The 22589-nt window shown below is 41.4% G+C and overlaps 1 protein-coding gene and 1 long non-coding RNA gene across 5 annotated transcripts in view; one reads left to right on the top strand and one right to left on the bottom strand.

Moving 5' to 3' along the window:
- Positions 1-8369, bottom strand: part of LOC116469549 (uncharacterized) — a 35864-nt gene extending 27495 nt beyond the window's left edge. Inside the window, exon 1 of the long non-coding RNA XR_004248286.2 lies at positions 8145-8369. This is a non-coding gene — a long non-coding RNA (uncharacterized LOC116469549). The remainder of the gene's footprint in view (positions 1-8144) is intronic.
- Positions 8370-9089: 720 nt separating this feature from the next.
- The window catches only part of TTF2 (transcription termination factor 2), a 42221-nt gene continuing 28721 nt past the window's right edge, over positions 9090-22589 (top strand). For all 4 annotated transcript variants that reach the window (XM_032154876.2, XM_032154875.2, XM_032154874.2 and 1 more), the window contains exons 1-3: positions 9090-9147; positions 9228-9330; positions 11148-11234. In XM_032154876.2, coding sequence (XP_032010767.1) covers positions 9120-9147; positions 9228-9330; positions 11148-11234 — 218 coding nt within the window. In that variant the 5' untranslated portion in view covers positions 9090-9119. The remainder of the gene's footprint in view (positions 9148-9227; positions 9331-11147; positions 11235-22589) is intronic.

Here is a 22589-nt window from a genome sequence, read left to right as displayed (position 1 = left end):
ATGATGGGCTAAGTTTTTAAAGAACTGAGGAAAGCATTCCAGGCGGAAAGCACAATATAAATGCAGGCCTTAGGGTAATACAAAGCTTGGCACGCTGAGGAACAGAAAACAGGTTAGGGCAGCTGCAATATAATGGGTGAGGACTGGGATGGCTGTCTGTGAGAGTGAAAGCAGGTAGGGCCAGACCGTGCAGCGCCCATAGGAACCCAAAGGATGACTTAACCTTTTTCTCTAAGTTTAGCAGAAAGTCACTCAAGAGTTATAGGCAAAGTAACAGAACCTGATTCATGTTTTAAAAGGTTGATGAGTTATTTAAGGCCATTTTAGTACTAAAAAATAGCAGCAAAAACCAGAGGCTGCTCTGCTGTGGCTCCCAGGTTAACTCAGAAAGGAAAAGGAGGGAGAACCAGGAAGAACTCTGCTAGTTTTCTCAGCTACTAAGATCCCAGCATCCAAGGAGGCTCAAAAACTTCATGGCAAAAGTCTTCAGAGCATTGCGTAGTATTGTTTACGCTCAACTTGAGAACCTGGAATCCACCTTAGTGCCATTTGTTGCTTTCCAGAAAAAATGCAACTCAGAAACAAAAAGAAAACAGAAAACAAAACAAACAAGAGGCCCGGTGCAGTGGCTCACGCCTGTAGTCCCAACACGCTGGGAGGCCAAGGTGGGCAATCACTTGAGGCCAAGAATTCGAGACCAACCTAGCTAAAATGTTGAAGCCCCGTCTCTACTAAAAATACAAAAATTAGCCGGGCATAGTGGCATGCACCTGTAATCTCAGCTACTCAGGAGGCGGAGGCAGGAGAATTGCTCGAGCCCGGGAGGCGAAGATTGTAGTGAACTGAGATCACATCAATGCACTCCAGCCTGGGCGACAGAGTGAGACTCTTTCTCAAAAAACAAGGAAAAAAAAAAAGAAAGAAAGAAATACAACTCAGGATGGCCACCAGAAAACAAGTACATAGCCACTGGAGGTCTTGAGGCTCTAGGTTATCTTGAATGTGTAAAGCGGCAAAGGTTTTAGGGAACAAATGAGCAGTAAAGGTTGAGGAGAAGGTTAGAATTAAGCAGAATAACTGGTATAGGGTTAGGGGGAAGAAGGAAAAAACAGCTTGGTATAAAACTTGAATTAGATACCAACAAAATGGGTAGGAGGACATGAATAAAATAAAAGAAAGGATTAATTAGAGGAAGGTTAGGATTGAATAGCTAGGATGAGAACTAGGCAGGTTTAAGAGGTGTTCTGATGAAGGTACAGAGACGTGGGGCCTATGACCACTCTACTGCTGATAGTATAATAACATTATATGCCATTTAAAAAATGGGAAAAAAAGAAAAAAACACCAATAATCCTACCATCTTAAATAAGCATTGTTATTATTATTTTGGTACATCCTCTTTGTTATTGTTTTCTATGTGTCTGCTTTCAATATCTTTATTGGATTTTAAAAATCATAACAGAGCAATACATGCTAGTTGTAGAAAATAAAAACTGCGCCAATCTCCCAACCCAAACTCCCAGAGGTATATAAATGGAGTCATACAGTATATAGTCTTGAAAGTTAATATTTTTGATGCCAGGTGTGATGGTGTACACATGATCCCAGCCCTTTGGGAGGCCAACGCGGCAGACTGCTTGAGCTCAGGAGTTTGAGACCAGCCTGGGCAACATGGTGAAACCCTGTCTCTACAAAAAATACAAAAATTAGCCAGCTGTGGTGGTGTGCTCTGGTAGTCCCAGTTACTCGGGAGGCTGGAGTGGGAAGATCATTGGAGCCTGGGAGATCAAGGCTGCAGTAAGCTGAGATCGCACCACTTCCAGCCTGAGGGACTGAGTGAGACCCTGTCTCAAAAAAAAAAAAAAAAAAAAAAATGACATGACTATAGTCATAGTACATAATACATTGTATAATGTTTGTTACTTAACATTATACAAACAATTACTATGTCTTTTATCTCTGTATTAATAACAATTAATGTCATTTTAACTTAGGTTTAAGTTCCATACAAACGTTAAAGGAAAAAGATTTTCAAGACCATTTAAAAAGAGGAAGATAATGGCTACAAAGCACATGAAAAAGAGTGCCACATCAATAGAAAAGTCCAAATTAAAACAAAAATCAGATACCACTTCACACCCACTAAAAAAGGCACACGATAACAAGCATTGTTGAGGACGTGAAGAACTGGGAGCCCACATACATTGCTGGTGGAAATATAAAATGGTATAGCCACTTTGGAAAGTGGTTTGGCAATTTCTTAACAAGTTAAACAAACTAACCATATCACCTAGCAATTCCACTCATAGGTTATCTGCCCAAGAGAAATGAGAACAAATGTTCATATAAAGACTTTAACATTAAGCTGGGTGCGGTAGCTCGTGCCTGTAATCCCAGCACTTAGGGAGGCTGAGGCAGATAGATTACCTGAGGTCAGGAGTTTGAGACCAGCTTGGCCAACATGGTGAAACCCCGTCTCTACTAAAAATATAAAAATTAGCTGGACGTGATGGTTCAAGCCTATAATCCCAGCTACTCAGGAGGCTGAGGCAGGAGAATCACTTGAACCCAGGAGGCAGAGGTTGCAGTGAGCCAAGATCAAGCCACTGCACTCTAGCCTGGCAACAGATCGAGACTCCGTCTCAAAAAAAAAGAATTGTGGCTGGGTGTGGTGGCTCAAGCCTGTAATCCCAGCACTTAGGGAGGCTGAGGCAGATAGATTACCTGAGGTCAGGAGTTTGAGACCAGCTTGGCCAACATGGTGAAACCCCGTCTCTACTAAAAATATAAAAATTAGCTGGATGTGGTGGTTCAAGCCTATAATCCCAGCTACTCAGGAGGCTGAGGCAGGAGAATCATTTGAACCCAGGAGGCAGAGGTTGCAGTGAGCCGAGATCGCGCCGCTGCACTCCAGCCTGGGCGACAGAACACGACTCCATCTCAAAAAACAAAAACAAAAACAAAAACAAAAAACAGACTTTAACATTAATGTTCATAGCAATATTATTCCTAATAACTCCAAAGGGAAAATGATCCAAATGTCCACCAACTGGTGAATGAACACAGTGGAATACTACTCAGCAATAAAAAGGAGTGAAATACTGATACATGTGCAACATGAATAAACCTCACAAGCATTATGTAAGTGAAAGAAGACAGAGGCAAGAGACTACATATTACATTACTCCATTATATGAAATGTTCAGAAAAGGCAAACTTATAAAGACAGAAAGCATATCAGATGTTGCCTTGGGACTACCTGGGGGTGGCAGTTGGGATTGACTACACACAGCTTTATAGGAAAGTTTTTGAGTGATAGAAATGTTTTAAAACTGGATTCTGGTGGTGATGGCACAACTTTATAAATGTACTTAAAAAATGAATTGTGGGCCGGGTGTGGTGGCTCATGTCTGTAATCCCAGCACTTTGGGAGGCCGAGGCGGGTGGATCACCTGAGTTCAGGAGTTCAAGACCAGCCTGGCCAACATGGTGAAACCCCATCTCTACTAAAAATACAAAAATTAGCCAGGCATGGTGGCGGGCACCTGTAATCCCAGCTACTTGGGAGGCTGAGGCAGGAGAATCACTTGAACACAGGAGGCAGAGGTTGTAGTGAGCCAAGATCATGCCACTGCACTCCAGCCTGGCAACAGAGCGAGACTCCGTATAAAAAAAAAAAAAAGAATTGTGGCAGGGCGCGGTGGCTCAAGCCTGTAATCCCAGCACTTTGGGGGGCCGAGGCGAACTCCTGAGGTCAGGAGTTCAAGACCAGCCTGTCCAACATGGTGAAACCCCATCTCTACTAAAAATACAAAAATTAGTTGAGCGTGGTGGCACAAGCCTATAATCCCAGCTACTCAGGAGGCTGAGGCAGGAGAATCACTTGAACCCAGGAGGCAGGGGTTGCAGTGAGCCAAGATCCCACCATTGCACTCCACTCCAGCCTCGGTAACAGACCAAGACTCCATCTAAAAAAAAAAAAAAGAAGAAGAAGAAGATAAAGAGCCTGCTTTGAACCACTTTTGGAATAATATTTTAAGAACAGTGAAATTTGGAATCTAGTACTGAAAAAATATTGGTACAACAAAATAATTTGTAAAGTCTCTTGGCTTTGCAAATTATAACCATATTTGTTCTCACTACAGTATCATCCTGATTGAGCCTATGTCAAAGGACAAGTTGAAAACAGTCATATGTTTGAAAGGCACAAAATGAAATGAAATGAAATTGAATTACCATTACATATCTTCCAACAAAAAGAATGAAACAGAAGAGGGTGGGCCTGTTTGGTTTTTATGTTACTATGCTGCTACCTAGTGGTCATTTATAAAAAGGCAGGACTTGGGTTTTTGGTTTTTGTCTTGGATTTGTTGAGCCATGTCTGTACACCACAGCAAATACCTAAACACCGATGTGTGGGTTAAATATCTGAATGCATCGCTGAATAATTTATGCTTTATAAAAATACTATAGGCCGGGCGCAGTGGCTCACGCCTGTAATCCCAGCACTTTAGGAGGCCGAGGCAGGTGGATCACCTGAGGTCAGGAGTTCGAGACCAGCCTGGCCAACATGGTGAAACCCCTTCTCTACTAAAAATACACAAAATTAGCTGGGCGTGGTGTTGGGGGCCTGTAATCCCAGCTACTTGGGAGGCTGAGGCAGGAGAATTGCTTGAACCTGGGAGGTGGAGGTTGCAGTGAGCCAAGATCATGCCACTGCACTCCAGCCCAGGCGACAGAGTAAGACTCTGTCTCAAAAAAAAAAAAAAAAAAAAAAAAAGAAGAAATACTATCATGGCAAGAACTGGATTGAAAGTTTTGAAAAATGGCTTTCAGTCCCTGATCGGTTGGTGTCAGCTTTGTGACTTTGAGCCAGGTCAAAATTAATCCATGGGTACTATCCGGTTCCCAAGTTTTAGGAGCAGCTCTGTAAGGTAAGTTGGCCTTGGGGCCAGCTCCTTAACTGCTCTAAACTTTAGTATCTTCATCTTAAAAATGGGGATTAAAAAATCCCATCCCTAGGCTAATTGTGACAATTAAATGTGACAATGCATATAAAAGTACTATCTCAGAACACACCTCAGGAAAAGTTAGAATATGACTTTCCCTCTCAGCATGTGCCTAATAGGGAACAATCTTTTATCTGCCAATTAAAATTAGTTACTCCTTCCCATCCTATCCCAAAACAACAGCAAAAATACCAGAAGTTCAGAAAAGTAAATATGATTCTTAGAATGATCCGCTCATTTGAAAAATAAATTTGAACAATTTAATTTAAAAAATAATCAATAAAGCATAGCAGCTGGAATTTTACAAATCACTTGAAACTTGGAATTGCTGATTATTTTAAAACAATAAGGTAGTGACCGAGATGTCAAAAGGTGAATGTTCTAGCTCATCCTCTCACCACTGGCATCTTATGGAGGTCTGACATGTTTAATGTATGCCAGCCAGCACAATGCTGACCAGAGAAAGTATAATTCTTTCACTTTCCCAGGAATTAAGCCCCATTTTTGTGGGGTCGGATATTTTCCTGGGTGTGGTGGCTCACACTTGTAATCTCAGCACTTTGGGAGGCTGAGGCAGGAAGACTGCTTGGACCTAATAGTTCGAGACCAGCCTGGGAAACATAGCAAGACCTCCTCTCTCCAAAAAAAAAAAAAAAAAAAAATCAAAAAATTAGTTAGGTGTGATGGCACATACCTGTGATCCCAGCTACTCCAGAGGCTGAGGTGGGAGGATTGCTTGAGCTCAAGAGGTTGAGGCTACAGTGAGCTATGATTACACCACTGTACTCCAGTCTGGGTGACAGAGCAAGGCACTATCTCAAAAAAGAAAGGAAAAATAAATAAAAATAAAATGAGTGTCTGTACTACCCTGGAATTATATTTTATTTTTGAGACAGGGGCTCACTCTGTCGTCCAGGCGGGAGCACAGTGGTTCAATCATGGCTCACAGAAGCCTTGACCTCCCTGGGCTCAGGTGATCCTCCCAACTCAGCCTCCTAAGTAGCTGGGACCACAGGCATGCTCCACCAAGCCCGGATAATATTTGTATTTTTTGTATAGATGGAGTTTCACCATGTTGCCCAGGTTGGTCCCAAACTCCTGGATTCAAGTGATCCACCCGCCTCAGCCTCCCAAACTGCTGGGATTACAGGCGTGAGCCACCTTGCCTGGCCTACCCTGGATTTTATTCAATATTTCACAGGTCAGAGAACCAGTCTGCTTCTGTAACTGAAGGGTTTCTACTACCACTTTATTTCTTCACCCATTAGGATATTTCCTTAGGATGTCAACATATCTAGATGACTAATTTTAGTTATTACTTTCCATGCAGCAGATAGATGTTTTGGCATTGCTTAGTTTTTAAAACAGCCTTATTAAGGTATAATTTAGATGTCATAGAATTCACCTATTTAAAGTGTAAAATTCAATGAGTCTAGTAAATTTAATCAATTGTGCACCCATTAACCACAATCCAGTTTTAGAACAATTCCAACATATACTTTGCATTTGACTAGCTCCATACTGAAAAAATTTATTGGATAATTAACCTGTGCATTTTAAACCATCTAAATGTAGGACCCAGCCTAGACATTATTTTGAATAAATCAAGATTTAAGGAAAAACAAACTTTACTCAAAACAGAGATCCATAAAGCATATTCTCCCAAGGTCTCTCCAGGGGTCTGTAGGCTAATTAAGAATATAAATTTAAAATATAAATTAAGAATAAAAAATAATACACATACACCAATACATGTATATATTTTGAAAAGTGTATGTTGTATAATTCATTATCGTTTATTTCAATAGGCATAACTTTTTTTTTTTAAGAGACAAAGTCTCACTCTGTCGCCAAGGCTGGAGTGCAGTGGCACAATCACAGCTCACTGCAGCCTCGAACTTGTGGGCTCAAGCCATCCTCCCACCTCAGCCTCCTGAGTAGCTAGGACCCCAGGTGCCCACCACCATACTCAACGGGCATAAAAATTAATTTTAAAAATGTTTCCAGTTATGACCATCTTTCATCCAATCTCAAATTTATTTTTTTCAATCTTGTAAATATGATGAGGTGGAATAAGTTGTCCGGGGACTTAACATTTTGATCTAGTATATTTTAAATTTATGGGAGAAATATTCCTCCTGTCTGTGATTTGGCTGTGCACACTTCTGTGAGGTTGGACTGGAGATACTGACTTGGGCACTCGCAGAGGAGGAGCTTCTTCCTTAACGGGATATTTAAGAGGCTCCGATTTTGCCTTGTTTTAAAAATTATTCAAGAAATAATTAATTACCATGCCCCTCTTTCTGCAAATCCTGTATTCATGGTGTACTACCTCCAATACAGCATCTATTAAACATGTACAAATACATCAATTGCAAGAATAACAATCTTGGAATAATGAAAATGCCTCTACCTATTTGTTGTTCCTGTCTTATCTCTAAGTTCATCTAAGTTTCAGAAGGGTAGTTATGTATAAATGAACTCCACTTTGGAAATTCCATTTTTCTCTAGTCCTAGAGAGTTACTGCTAACTCCATTCATTTTGACATTTAAATACTATTTTATATTTTTATTTAAGTGTTCAACATGTACTAGTTCAGTCTCCTCAAAATACTGAGTAAGTTCCTTGTGGTTAGAATAGTTGTTTCAAACTTTGTGTAAATGAATGAATTTTACATTTCTCGAGCATCTAGTCCACATCGGGCACAAAAAAGCTATTTAGTAAGTACTGTTTAATTAATAAATGATACCTCAGGTTTGTCTCCCTTCCTCTGGATCCCCATAACATGTACATTCATCACATCGCCCAGATTTCCTAGACATTACAGATTTTCTGTTCTACGGCCCCCATAAGAACAGTGCAGGTGCCACACCATATGTCTGGGACATATGGTCCTCAATAGCTGCAATACGAAACTATTTCTATTGCAATAAATCTAGTATCTATTCCTCTCTTTTTGTTTACTAATAGTTTTGATTACAACTTCAAATTTTAAAAATCGAGGATGAAGTTAAATAGAAGGGAACTCTCCCCTTTCTTCTATTTAACCTCATCTTCGATTTTTAAAATTACAAAAGCATATTAGTAAAAAAAAGTTTGACAATACAAAATGATAAAGCAAAGTTCGCCTTCACCAAAAGTCATCTATTTCCCCCTCTGTGGTTTCCACGTTGCGGCTGGTAACTCGGGGCTTCCACGCTGGGAGAGCCTAGAGAACATCCAGTATACACAGGAAGCAGCAGCGCGGGCCAAATGTCGCTAAGACCTGCGCACCTGTCCACGGACAGCCCACTCGCCAACTCTTTGACCTTGGGTGAGTCTCTCAAACTTGAGTCTCGGGATCTTCCATAAAATGCTACCCATCTCACCAGGTTGAGTGAGGAGAGCCGTGAATGTGTAAGCACTTTGTGAAATCTAAAGCACGAGGCAAACTTAAAGCATTGTAGGGGGTCCTAGAGAAGTCTTTGTGCCTGCCTATGAGAGCCGTTTCAGTTCCCCGCAGCAGCTTCCAAGGACCTCTCATCATACCCGCCGCTCCGGCTCCTGCACCGCAAATCTCGCGGCTCGGCCTGCAGCGGCGGCTTCCCCTGGCCTCCCACCCACCCCAGCGACCGAGCGCGGAGCCCAGCGCGCACGAGCGCCAGCCTCGCTCAGAGACGCCCGCGAAGCCAGGGCCTTTCAGCGCCTAACTGACGCTACCCCTAGGGCCGCCTCTCGGTTTTAAACGTAAACAAGAGTTGCCCTTCCCTCTTCCAAGACCTGCAAATCGAAGCTTCTTTTCCTCCGGAAGCCCCGCCACCTTCTAAGCTTCTCCCCAGCCTCAGCCACGCCCCAGCCGGCAAAAGCCGGGTCCTCCACGCTCCCTGGCTTCGTATTTGATTTTGGCGCGCGCCATTCCTGAGGGCGGCTGTGATTGGTTAGCGGTGAGCGAAGTTCCTATATGATTGGCTGATAGCGGCTAGGATGGGTAAAGGCCAAGGGCGGAGAATTATGGGAGGGATTAAGACTGCAAGAGCTGAGAGATGGTTGGTTCTTGAACAAAGAGGGCGGAGTAAAAGGCGGAAGCAGGGTGGGGGCGGGGCTTTGTGGAACTTGGGGGACCCAGCGAAATGGAAGTAGTTAGGTGTTCAGAGCACGGTAAGGGGCTAGGGTCTCAGTGTCCCGGGGCCTGTTGATTTAGCGTGGCCTAATCGTTGTTCTCTTTCTTCTCTCTTCAGGGACTTTCTGCTTTCTTAAGACCGGCGTCCGCGATGGCCCGAATAAAGGAAAGAGCTTCTACGTGTGTCGGGCAGACACGTGCAGCTTCGTGCGGGCCGCCGAGTAGGTCTTGAGCTGGGCCCCACTCCCTGTGGCTGCCCGGGGCCTCCCGAGAGGAGCTGCCGGCTCCCCGCTGTCGGGCGCCACAGGGCCGAGGAGTGGTGGGGCCCTCGTTTGCGGTGTCGGGACCCTTTAAGCAATTGGTGATCCCAGGGCAGCGTGGCGTGTTCGGAAGACGCCCAGCTAATTCTGGCTATGTGACCCGAGGCTGGTTACTCTCCCTCTCTGGGCCGATGGTTCCCCTACCTATAAAATTGAGGATCCGGTGTTTTTCAGCTCTGGGTTTCTATTCACTTGACAGGCCTTAACCACGCCCTTCTCCTGCCCCGACAGTTCCTTCCCCTTTAAAGGAGTAAGGACACACAGCAGACATAGTGGAAAATAATTTGTCCCTGTTTTGCACTAGTTTTAGGCCCGACTGTTTTTTTCAATGTTTGAGCTTAAAACACTCTAGTGATTAGTTGTTAGCCTTCTTATTTTTAAATAGGATTCTCTGCATCTAAATGGTGAAATTGCTAATTCAAAGAAATTAGCGCTGGAAGAAACAACGGAGGGCCTGGCGCGGTGTGTGACGCCTGTAATCCCAGCACTTTGGGAGGCCAAGGCGAGCGAATCGCTTGAGCCCAGGAGTTCGAAACCAGCCTGGGCAACATGGTGAAACCCCGTCTCTACGAAAAATTAAAAAAAATTGTCTGGGCATGGTATCACACACCTGTAGTCCCAGCTACTTGTGAGGCTGAGGTTGGAGGAGAGAGTCAGAAATGTTAAGCACCTTCTCTAAAGTGAGGAAAGTTAATAGTTTGTCAAGTGTTAATGTTTTCACAATACCAAGTGTCTACATTTTCTATGTGAGTTTTAAAACTATCATCACATCATTAAACATCTCCTGCTCTCTATTCAGCGGAACTTGGTAGAGACTCTGTGTCAGATGTAAAGTACATAATGGATATCAGTATTAGAAAAGTGTCCTTTCAACATGTATACTAACTTCCCGTGTTTCTGTTTCATGAGTTAGATGATTTACACTGAGCCTCTCGGATATAATGCCCAGGTCAAGTTTTGTGAGATAGAAGCATTTTTACCTTTGCAGGAATTCAGCATTAATGGTGGCATAAGATTTGGTTTTACATTAAGAGAAACACTCTTATTTAGGATCCCATCTACACAAATGCTTTGCTATACAAACTAGTACAGTGGTATTTGAAGACAATTATTTGATAAACTTGATTTATTTGGAATATATCTGATAACCAAAATACAGGCCAAAAAAAGTGCCACAGGTTTAGGAGACTACTTTAAACCTTCACTCAAACCTGTTTACTCTCAAATGTTATATATATTTAAATTTTTTCATAATAAGTTGGAAGGGAGTGATTAAACAACTTACACAAAACAAGAAGCATATAGGGCGTGTTGTTAGAGGTAGGCGTGTGAATAACACTAAGTGACAGCTCTCAGCTTATTAGAGGGAAAGGATGAAGGAAGAGCCTGGGGAAAATTCATACAGGGCCTCACAGCCAGCCCTAATTATGTCATTCGTAGGGGGATCCCAGTGTAGAGGTTACACAGTGCAGTGTGGTTTCAAACTTTTGAGTCATCAAGAAACAGTTGTGCTTTATTTGAGAAAGTGGGTAAAGATGAAAGCTAGGGACTCCTTCCCCAAAGGAATGCCCATAGCTATGGTAATGTGTGGGAATTACAAACCCAGTAGAGGTTATACATAGATTCTTGGTGTAAAAACCCATAGTTTTGATTTGACTTTAGGATATTGATCTCTGTTCCTGACCTAAAAATGTTTTCAACTTTTTTCTTTTCTCTAGTATTCCTGTTTCTCATTGCTTATTGCATGAGGACTTTGTGGTAGAGCTTCAGGGTTTGCTTCTGCCACAGGACAAGAAAGAATACAGGTAAGGGTCCAAAAGGAACATCTAAGTATATTTGCTTTTTTTTCTCCCTGAAAGAGTTGTATCCAGGTATGCATTAGGATTGTTCTTTAAAAGTCATTTTAAAAAACAAAATTTGTATATGTATTAAGTGTCTTTTGGGCTGTCACTACCTAACTGCCAAGCAACTAGTTGATCTGAGAAGTCCGATTTCTAGTAATTTTCACGTAAATGGCTCCACAATCATCCCTCTCCAACTGTCAGGTAGCCTATAATGACAGCTGACCATTGGCCACTAACTTGCACTTGTCAACCTTCTAATTCTGGTAATAGAACAAGGTAATGGGTAAAAATGGCTAACATATATTTAGTCCTCAGTAAATGTTAGTTTCCTTTCTTTTATATGGGAATTTGGGAAGGGCAGGGAAGTCTATAGAGATGGGAGATATTTGTCATGAGTATTCAAAGATAAAGTAGGAATTCCCTAAGTGTTAGAGAGAGGTCATATTTAATGGATTAATATGTTGCATTAGAGTACTGAGGCATGAATTAACATGGCATTTTCAGGGAAAATTTGATTTGTTAATAGTTTAACATATCTTTAAACAGAGACTTTAGGCGATAAGGCTGGCCAGGAAGGTAGGGGTCAGGATGTGATAGATAGTCTTTGTGTGATATTCTATGTACTTCATAATTTATATATTCTAGATTCCCTTACCCAATTAAAGGCGTTTGAGTACCACCTACAATTTTTATATACCTGAGTACTGTTCATACTTCTATTTTTCTTAATTTAGTTATATATATGGTAAGATACACAAGTCTTAAGATTTCAACCAGTTGAGTTTTGAGAATGCATGTACCTGCTCATAAAACCAAGATCCGAGTCAAAATATTAACCCAATAAGTGCCATCAGTCCCCTTCAAGTTAATTTCATCCCTCCCATCTCCACCCGCGTCAGCAATCACTGTTCTGATTTTTATCTCTTTAGATGTGTTTTGATTGTTCTTGAATGTTATATAAATGAAATCCTACTGCATGTACTCTTCTGTGTCTGGCTTCTTTTACTTAACAATGCGTGAAATGTATATAATATGTATCAGTAATTCATTCATTTTTATTGTGGAGTTGAATTTCATTTATAAATGCACCACTTTGTTTGGTGTGCCTATTTGCCATCAGAAAATCTCGACATTATCTGTTTAAATATTTTGTCCTTTTTTTTTGCATTGAAATTTTTATCAAGTAGTTTTAGATTCACATACAGTTGTAAGGAATAATACAGAGTTATCCCCTGTAGACTTTATCCAGTTTCCCCCAATGGTGACACAAACAGGATATTAATATTGGTACAACCCACCAGTTTTATTGGTAAAGGTAGTTTTACTTGAACTAATTTATGTGTGTGTGTATATTCTATACAATTTTATCCTGTCGAGTCGTGTATCTACCACTACAGTCAAGGTACTGAAGAGTTCCATCACAGGATCTCTGTGTTAACCTTTCTATAACCATACCCCCTTCCCTCCCTTCTGCTCTCTTCACCCCAGCAATCAGGAATTTGCTCTTCATTTCTAAAATTTTGTCATTGCACAATTGTTACATAAGTGGAATCATAAAGTATAACTTTGGAGATCTTTGCCTGTTTTAAAATTTTTGTCTTTTTTTTAAAACTGAGTTGGAAGAGTTCTTCATAAATTCTCTATACAAGTTAGGCCAGGCATGGTGGCTCACGCCTGTAATCCCAGCACTTTGGGAGGCCGAAGTGGGCAGATCACTTGAGATTAGGAGCTTGACACCAGTCTGGCCGGCCAACATGGTGAAACCCCATCTCTACTAAATAAAAAAAAGCGAAAAAACAAAAAAAAAATTAGCTGGGCGTGGTGGCACACTCCTTAAGTCTCAGCTACTTGGGAGGCTTATCATTTTTGTATGGTTTGTGCTTTTTATCTGATCTCCAAGAAATATTTGCCTACCCCAATATCACACATATTTCCAAGAATTGTCTAGAAGCTGTATAGTTTTATTTTTGTTTGTTTGTTTGTTTGTTTGTTTGTTTTTGAGAGAGAGTTTCACCCTGTCTCCCAGGCTGGAGTGCCGTGGTACCATCTTGGCTCACTGCAACCACCGTCTCCTGGGTTCAAGCAATTCTCATGCCTCAGCCTCCCAAGTAGTCCCAAGTAGCTGGGACTACAGGTGCGCACCAATAATATTTTGTATTTTAGTCGAAATGGAGTTTTACCATGTTGCCTAGGCTAGTATCGAACTCCTGAGCTCAGGCAATCCACCCATCTTGGCCTCCCAAGGTGCTAGGATTACAGGCGTGAGCTACTGCACCTGGCCTGTTTTTTGTTTTTGTTTTAGTAGCTTTTTCATATAGGTCTATTATCTATATCTTAAATTACTTTTGTATAGTATATAAGGTAGGGTAGAGGTTCGTTTATTTTTGCATATGTTACCAATTGTTTTAGCATGATGTTTTGAAGATTTTCCTTTTCCCATTGAAATGCTTGGCGTCTTTGTAAAAAATCAATTGATCCAATATATATAAGTCTGTTTCTGGGGTTGCTGATCTGTTCCATTGATCCATTTGTCTATCTTTACATAATTAATCAGATAAAATAGTATGAGTCTTCTGACTTTATTCTTTTTCAAGATTGTGTTGGCTGCTCTAGGATCTTTGCATTTCCATATAAAATGTAGAATCAGCTTTTAAAAATTTCCACAGAAAACCCTGTTGGGATTGCATTGAATCTGTATAGATCAATTTGGAGAGAATTGTTGTCAATATTGAGGCTTCCAATCCATGAATGTAGTACATTTATTTATGACTTTAAAAATGTCAGCTGGGCGCGGTAATCCCAGCACTTTGGGAGGCTGAGGCGGGCGGATCACGAGGTCAGGAGATCGAGGCCATCATGGCTAACACGGTGAAACCCCATCTCTACTAAAAATACTAAAAATTAGCCGGGCGTGGTGGAAGGCGCCTGTAGTCCCAGCTACTCGTGAGGCTGAGGCAGGAGAATGGCGTGAACCCGGAGGTAGAGCTTACAGTGAGCCGGGATCGCGCCACCGCACTCCAGCCTGGGGGACAGAGCAAGAGTCCGTCTCAAAAAAAAAAAAAAATGTCTCTGAGCATTGTTTAATACTTTTCATTACAGAGTTCCTGTGCATCTTTTGTTAAATTTATTTCTCAGTGTTTATGTTTTTTAGTGCTGTTGTAAATGGAATTTTTTTTATTTTGTTTTTGGATTGTTTTCTGCTGGTACGGTAGGGCTGGTAAGCCTTTATTGCATGAAGTTATTATATTCTACTGATACTTAAAACATACTATTGGAGGACCTTTACCATACAGACACACTGTGGTAGTTGTTAGGAAGCCACTGAAGGATTTTTGATCCAATTTACATTAAAAGAAGAACTATGGAGGACAGATTAGAAAGTGAAAATAGGGCAAAGAGACCACTGAAACAATAGCTACTATTGAAAGCCCACTACATACTTTTTTTTTTTGTAGAGACAAGTTCTTACTATATTACCCAGCCTGGTCTCAATCTCCTGGGCTCAAGCAATCCTCCTACCTCAGCCTCCCAAAGTACTGGGATTATGGGTATGAGCCACTGCACCCAGCCTGTTCATTATCTTTTACCTTCATATAATTTTTTGTGATAGATTTCAATATCCCTGTTTACCAGACAGATGAAGAAACTACCATTGAGACAGGTCAGAAAGGGAATCTGAGGACCCATGGTTATGAAGTGGCATTGCTGGGATTTAAACCCAGGTCCAACTGATTCTAGACACACCAACTTAAGTGAGAGGTGATGGGCCTGCATTGCGGTAGCAGCAGTGGAATTGGGTGCAATTAGAATGAAGAAAACTTGCTGAAAGAGCACTGATGAGATGTATTTCCTGGTAGGGCATATAAGCGTGTTCCTTCCTCCATTTTTTCATCTGGAATATTGCTCACAGTGGCCCTAACTTCCCTGGGTTGGAGGACTTGGAGAGAGAACATGTGTGATGGCCTCGGTCTGGTGTTTGGCACATTGTCAGTGCTCAGTGGGGAAATGGTTGCTAAGGTGGGGCTTCTGGGTAATGTGTTTACATTAAGCAGGACAAGGAAGAAAAGTAATGTCAAGTATTGGGATGTGTGGCAAATACATACAGCTTTGGACTAATCATGTCTTTTTTTTTTTTTAAAGACAGAGTCTTGCTCTGTCAACCAGGCTGGAGTACAGTGGCACAATCTCAGCTCACTGCGACCTCTGCCTCCCAGGTTCAGGTGATTCTCGTGTCTCAGCCTCCCGAGTAGCTGGGATTACAGGTGTGTGTCACGACGCCCAGCTAATTTTTGTATTTTTAGTAGAGACGGGCTTTTGCCATGTTGGCCAGGCTGGTCTCGAACTCCTAGCCTCAAGTGGTCCACCTGCCTCAGCCTCCCAGAGTACTGGGATTACAGGTGTGAGCCACCTCACCTGGCCAAATTGTGTCTTATTTTCATGTGAAACCAGCTAAAAAATGAGTGTGCAGCTCTGGAGAAAGGCCTGACTGAGGTCAGAATTTTGAGAACTTGTTGTTACATTCTTTGTACTAGATGGATAAGACTGAGAGGGGTTTAGTATTTTAAAATAGAGCAAAAAAGCATGTTACATGTATTTCTCTTAGCCTAAATTCAGAGCACTATTACTAGGAGGTACTTACTGGAGCTTTAAAAAGGTTGTCTTAGGGCCAGGCGTGGTGGTTCACACCTGTAATCCCAGCATTTTGGGAGGCCAAGGCGGGCGGATCACTTGAGGTCAGGAGTTCAAGACCAGCCTTGTCAACATGGTGAAACTGTCTCTACTAAAAATACAAAAAATAGCCGGGCATAGTGGCGTGTGCCAGTAATCCCAGCTACTCAGGAGGCAGGAGAATCACTTTGAGTTGGGGAAGCAGAGTTTGCAGTGAGCCAAGATCACATCATTACACTCCAACCTGGATGACAGCGCAAAACTCAGTCTCAAAAAAAAAAAAAAAAAGGTATCTTAGGACAAATAAAAGTAAAAGGCAGTTCTTAACACACAACAAATTAAAAAACAATAACAACAGAAAACCAGGTACTCTGATAGGTAGCATGGACTGGGAATTTAAACAGAAATAGGTAAGTCTATATATGGATGATGGCTTCCTTAGTGAACATTAAGGGTGTTCAGCCAGAACCCCTGGAGAGTGACCTATGGGAGTACAGTCTTTCCCTCACATAGTCTGGGTTTTCTTTTTAATAACTTAAGTATTTTACATCCTCTAATTAATACTATTATGTTTGGCTTAATGTAGTCAGGAGACAGGTGCAACAGAGTAATAGAAGGGAGGTGTATCCTTGCAGTGTAGCTGCATTTGTGTGCAGATCTCTAACAGAAACACCAGATGGCACCACTGACCAGCATTTGACTGGCTGTTCGGCCATGGCCGTCTGTGTACAGGCAGTAAAGGAAACTGATAATCTCAGTAGAACCAGGGGGAAGAAATCTTGCCTTAACATGAACGATGTGGTATACCCCTGGTATACAAATTTTGGGCATTGTCACTGAGCTCTTGAGTTCATATTTTCCTTTCTCTCTGTTTCTCACAGAACTTTCACTCTCAAGGATACAGGGTCAAAATAAATGGAAATATTTCTTTGTTTAGATGTGGGTATAATAAGTTTTAGTTCTTTAAATAATTGGTTGTGGTATCATTCTGAGCAAACTATCACAAGGACAGAAAACCAAACACCACATGTTGTCACTCATAGGTGGGAATTGAACCATGAGAACACTTGGACACAGGGCATGGAACATCACACACTGGGGCCTGTCGTGGGGTTGGGGGAGGGAGGAGGGATAGCATTAGGAGATATACCTAATGTAAATGATGAGTTAATGGGTGCAACACACCAACACGGCACATGTATACATATGTAACAAACCTGCACGTTGTGCACATGTACCCTAGAACTTAAAGTATCATAAAAAAAAAAGAAAAATGTTCACCTCCAAAAAAAATTAATTGGTTGTGGCGAGATGTTCAAAATATTTTACCTTTAAAAACCCTTGGGCCGGGCGCGGTGGCTCACGCTTGTAATCCCAGCACTTTGGGAGGCCGAGGCGGGCGGATCACGAGGTCAGGAGATCGAGACCACGGTGAAACCCCGTCTCTACTAAAAATACAAAAAATATTAGCCGGGCGTGGTGGCGGGCGCCTGTAGTCCCAGCTACTTGGAGAGGCTGAGGCAGGAGAATGACGTGAACCCGGGAGGCGGAGCTTGCAGTGAGCCGAGGTTGCGCCACTGCACTCCAGCCTGGGCGACAGAGCGAGACTCCGTCTCAAAAAAAAAAAAAACCCTTGAAACTTCACGTCTAGAAAACTCCTCGTGTTGTTGGCTATTGGGTGAAATTGACCTGTGGATTATCTAGCCCTAGTATAGTGAGCAGGCTGATGATAGAGAGGCAACCAGGCATGCGCCAGACCCAGCCAGAACCTCAGGCCCCACCAGCTGTGAAGGACCACTGAATAAAGCCATACTTTTGAGGCGGTGTACAGTACCATGCACTGCACTGTGCAATGGGAGCAATCCCTGTGTATAAAGCATAGTAACCCTTTGTAATATGTGTGGCAGTTACGTTTTCCCAGTTTGCTTTTTGTCTTATAATTTTGCTTACAGTATTTTCATCATATGGAAGTGTAAACTTTTAAAAATTACTAAATTCTTTATTTCTCAGCTTCAGAGTTTTATCCCAGGTTTAGAAAAGCCTTCTTCACTTTAGGACTACAAGAATATTCATATCTGTTTTTCTCCTAGAACATTTACAATTTTGTTTTTTACTTTTACATTTTTTTTTCCATCTTGAAAGTTCATGTAAAAGAATGAGGTAGAAATTTGGCTTTATGTTTTTCCAGAGCTGGACCATGTAAAGATGTGAACTCATAATCCCTAAGGAGCCTTTGACACAACGGGAATAAGAGTTAGACATACTGAGATTGGGGTGCAGTCTCCTCTGCACATTAGAGTGCTAAATTGAAGACGTTCAGAGGCGAGATGGTTCTGTGACTCTAAGACGTACAGTTCAGGGCTAGGAAGGTTACAGAGAAAGTGGAGGAGTTGAGACTTGAAGTTGTCCTTCAATGACCTTGACAATTTTGATGGAGGAAAGGACAAGGAAGTGTTGAGGCAGAACAGCTTCAGCAGAAGTGTGGATGTAGGAATAAGCAGAGTGATCAGCCAGTGTGAGCTTGGCATTGCTGTTGTCTGTTAAGACCTTGGTATGTATCAGGCATTGCTCTGATTGTATTTTGTCTTCATCATGACCGTATGAGGTATGGACTATATCATTTTGCCATTTTACAGAAAAGGAAACTGCCACAGGGGGCAGTCAATTAAGGCGTCTGATGTTTCAGAACTAATTTGGTGGTAGGGCTGGGATTCGAACCAAGGGAGGATAGTTCTGGAGCCTGAGAGAACTGTAGGCTTGCTAAAGTGAATGCACTTGGCAATGTGATGTTGAGTTGGACAGTTACCTTTAGGAAGATGGGAAGATTTGTGTTTTGGTGAAGAAGTCAGGATTGAAGAGGTCTGGCTTCCTCTAGCTGGTTCCTGCATCGTTATTGCCTATAACCTCTGTCCTGGAAAACAATTAATAAACATACTGCAGAAATTAATGCTTTTCTTTATAGTGGAATTGATATTTGCTTTCTCTGTGAAAATATATTTCCACTGCATTCTTTGTTGATTTACAATAAAACATAACAAACAAACTTTTCAGATGAGCTTTTCAGAAAAGCTCATACAGATTGATTTTAATTAAAAATGTAAGGGAAAGCATTTTTAGCACTGTGCCTAGCACATAGCAGATGTTCAGTGTATTTCCTTCCTTCTTTCTCCAAATCTTGCCCTTCTGAAAGTATACATGGCATGAGTTTTAACGTAGACACTACAGTCATGAGTCACTTAACAATGGGGACATATTCTGAGAAATGCGTCATTAGGAGATTTCATTTTTGTGCGAACGTCACTGTGTGAACTTACACAAACCTACTTGGTATAGCCTAATACATACCTAGGTTACAGACCTGTACAGTGTATTACTATACTGAATACTGCAGGCATTTATAACACAGTGCTAAGTTTTTGTATATCTAAACAAAGAAAATGTACAGTAAAAATACAGTATTATCTCATGGGACCACAGTTGTACGTGCCATCCACTGTTGACTGAAACATCATCATGCAGCATGGGACTGTACTTATGAAATATTCTTTCAGTAAAGATTTCAAGTGCTTGATATGCTTTTTTTTTTTTTTGAGACGGAGTCTCGCTGTGTCGCCCAGGCTGGAGTGCAGTGGCGCGATCTCGGCTCACTGCAAGCTCCGCCTCCTGGGTTCACTCCATTCTCCTGCCTCAGCCTCTCCGAGTAGCTGGGACTACAGGCGCCCGCCGCCACGCCTGGCTAATTTTTTTGTATTTTTAGTAGAGACCGTGGTCTCGATCTCCTGACCTCGTGATCCGCCCGCCTCGGCTCCCGAAGTGCTGGGATTACAAGCGTGAGCCACCGTGCCTGGCCAGTGCTTGATATGCTTTAAACAACAGCAGGGGTTTGTTCTTGATTTATTTCTGTAAGTAGTAGCACCCACTGATGGCAGCTGGTACTTTGAATTTTATGCATTCAAAGCATTTCAGAAATTGTATTACATATGTTTAATATAATATCCTATTGCAATGAGAAAAATTAAAGAAACCAGTAAAGTTTTAAAAATTGTGAACTTGGATGGGAAAATTGTGTTTGTACAAGAGGTAGGGGCTGGACCTATTTTCTTTTTAGCTTAACTTTTATGGACTATTTATCCATTTGGGCTTGTTCATCTTTGTTTATGTGTCCTGGTGAAGTAGTGGCATCAAGGGACTGGAACCTGCTCAGGACCCCTGAATTAGGATGCAGACTGTTGTGATTCATGTTGTACATCATGGGACTAATTTAAGAAGTTAGAAAAAGAACAATAAATTAAACTGAAGGAAAGCAGAAGGAAGGAATTAATGTTGGTAAAAACTGCATTTAATGAGTTAGAAAGCAGCATATAGATAACTAATAAAGAAAATCAGAGGCTAACCTGGTGAAGAAGAACAGCACAAATACATAACATGAGAAATAAGGAGCTGCACCACAGATGTATTGAAATGTACGTGAAATGACATATGCACAGTTTCACTCCTTGTGCCACTGCTTTTAATAGTAAAGGATAAAAAACAGCTGAACCACCCACCAAGAGGGTTCTGGTTAAAAATAATGCAACATCCCATACAGTGGAAAACCGCAACTGGAAAAAAAAAAATAAATACAAGGATCTTCCTTACATATATGTTATTATAGAAAAATTTTCAAGGTATTAGTTAAAAAAAAGAAAGGCAAGGTATTTAGCAGTATGTATGTTATGCTACCCATTTGTGTAGAGGAGGAAGAAAGAATGTATATTGACTTGAATATGCATTTAAAAATCTCTGGAAAGGTAAACAAAAAGCTAATGAGCAGTTACATGTTGGGAGAGAAGTGAACTGGGCAGATAGGGTATGAGGGGGCTTCTCACTGTGTTTTTAATACTTATTGATTGAATACTTTACCTATTTCAACAAACAATATGTATATTTTTAAAGCTCTTATTTAATCAATTAAAAGTTTTTGAGGAGTTATTTTAGGTAATTACATAAATCAGTTCTATTTTATGCAGCAATACTTAATTATGTACAACAGGCAAGTAATAGTTGGGAATAAAGAGATCATATATGGTTTTTGCCCTCTAGTAGCTGAAAATATACCTGGACAGTCAGCTATATTTTATAGCTGGACAGTCAGCTTTATTAGGTTGGTGTAAATGTAATTGTGTTTTTTGCCATTAAAAGTAATGGCACAGAGGAGGTTCATGGATTAAACAGGGAAGGGAATGTGGGGAAACCTTGCCAAGCAGGTACGACTTAAGCTGGGCCTTGAGGGACCAGTAGGACTTCCGGAGCTGGAGATGGGGGAGATGGTAGACAGATCGGGATGATGAGGATATCCTTTGGATGGAGAGTAGTACCCATGCAAAGTCTAGTAGACTGCAGAGTGCCTGGCTTAGTTCGGCAGTGGAACAGCATAGACATCTCTGGATAGCTGGAGTATGGGCTGTGTTTGTGTGTGTAGGAACTTTGTTGCACTGGGATGTTAAGTCTGTATTCAGCCTTCTTTTTTTGGTGGAAGAGTATAAATATATACAGAAGTAAGATAGGGTGCTGTAACATGAGCTTCAACAATTGCCAGCTCATGGCTACTCTTGTTCTGTATGTATCCTATCCATTTCACCCTATAACTCCTGCCCTATTTTGAAAGAAATCCCAGATAACATTATTTCATCTGCCAGTATTTTAGTATATGTAGCTTTAAAAGATATGGACTTTTTTTTTTTTGAGACAGAGTCTCACTGTCACCCAGGCTGGAGTGTAGTGGCGCAATCTCGGCTCACTGCAACCTACCCCTCCCGGGTTCAAGCAATTCTCCTGCCTTAGCCTCCTGAGTAGCTGGGACTACAGGCATGTGCCACCATGCCGGGCTAATTTTTGTATTTTTAGTAGAGACGGGATTTCACCATGTTAGCCAGGATGGTCTTGATCTCTCGGTCTCGTGATCTGTCCACCTTGGCCTCTCAAAGTGCTGGGATTACAGGCGTGAGCCACCGCACCTGGCCAAGATATGAACTATTTTTTAAAAAATATTTTTATGTTTTAGAGAAGGGAGTCTTGCTGTGTTGCCCAGGTTTGAGTGCAGTGGCTATTCACAGGCACAATCTTAGCACATTGCAACCTCTGGCCTCAAATGATCCTCTTGTCTCAGGCTCCTGAGTAGAGGGGACTACAGGTGTGTGCCACTGCATCTAGCTGGACTTTTTTAACATACCAGTTGGTGTAAATATTTTCAGTGGACTCATAAATGTCATAGTTTTTTTTTTTTTTTTTTAGTAGTTTTAATTTGTTTAAATCAGGATCCAAATAAGGTTCACAAATTGGAATTGATTAATATGTCTTTTAAGTCTCTGAAGTTTTCCCTTCATCTTTTTTTCTCACTTGTAACTTATTTGTTGAAGGGATCAAGTTGTTTGTCCTATAGCATTTCCCACTGCCAAGATTTTGCAGATTATATTCTTCACGGTCTAGTTTTATGCGTTCTTCTGTTGTTTCTATTTCCTATAAATTGGTAATTGGATCTAGAGGTTAGTTTTTTGTTTGTTTTGGCTTGGTTGTTTTGGGGTTTTTTTTGGGCAACATTGCTTTATAGCTAGTGTTGTGGCCCCCCTTCAGGGACTCACAGTGTCTGGCTGTCTCTCATTTCTCTGA

The sequence above is a fragment of the Hylobates moloch genome, unplaced genomic scaffold (assembly GCF_009828535.3).
Source record: "Hylobates moloch isolate HMO894 unplaced genomic scaffold, HMol_V3 SCAFFOLD_5, whole genome shotgun sequence".
In the NCBI taxonomy this organism is placed as follows: domain Eukaryota; kingdom Metazoa; phylum Chordata; class Mammalia; order Primates; family Hylobatidae; genus Hylobates; species Hylobates moloch.
This window is presented reverse-complemented; position numbering and strand designations above follow the sequence as displayed.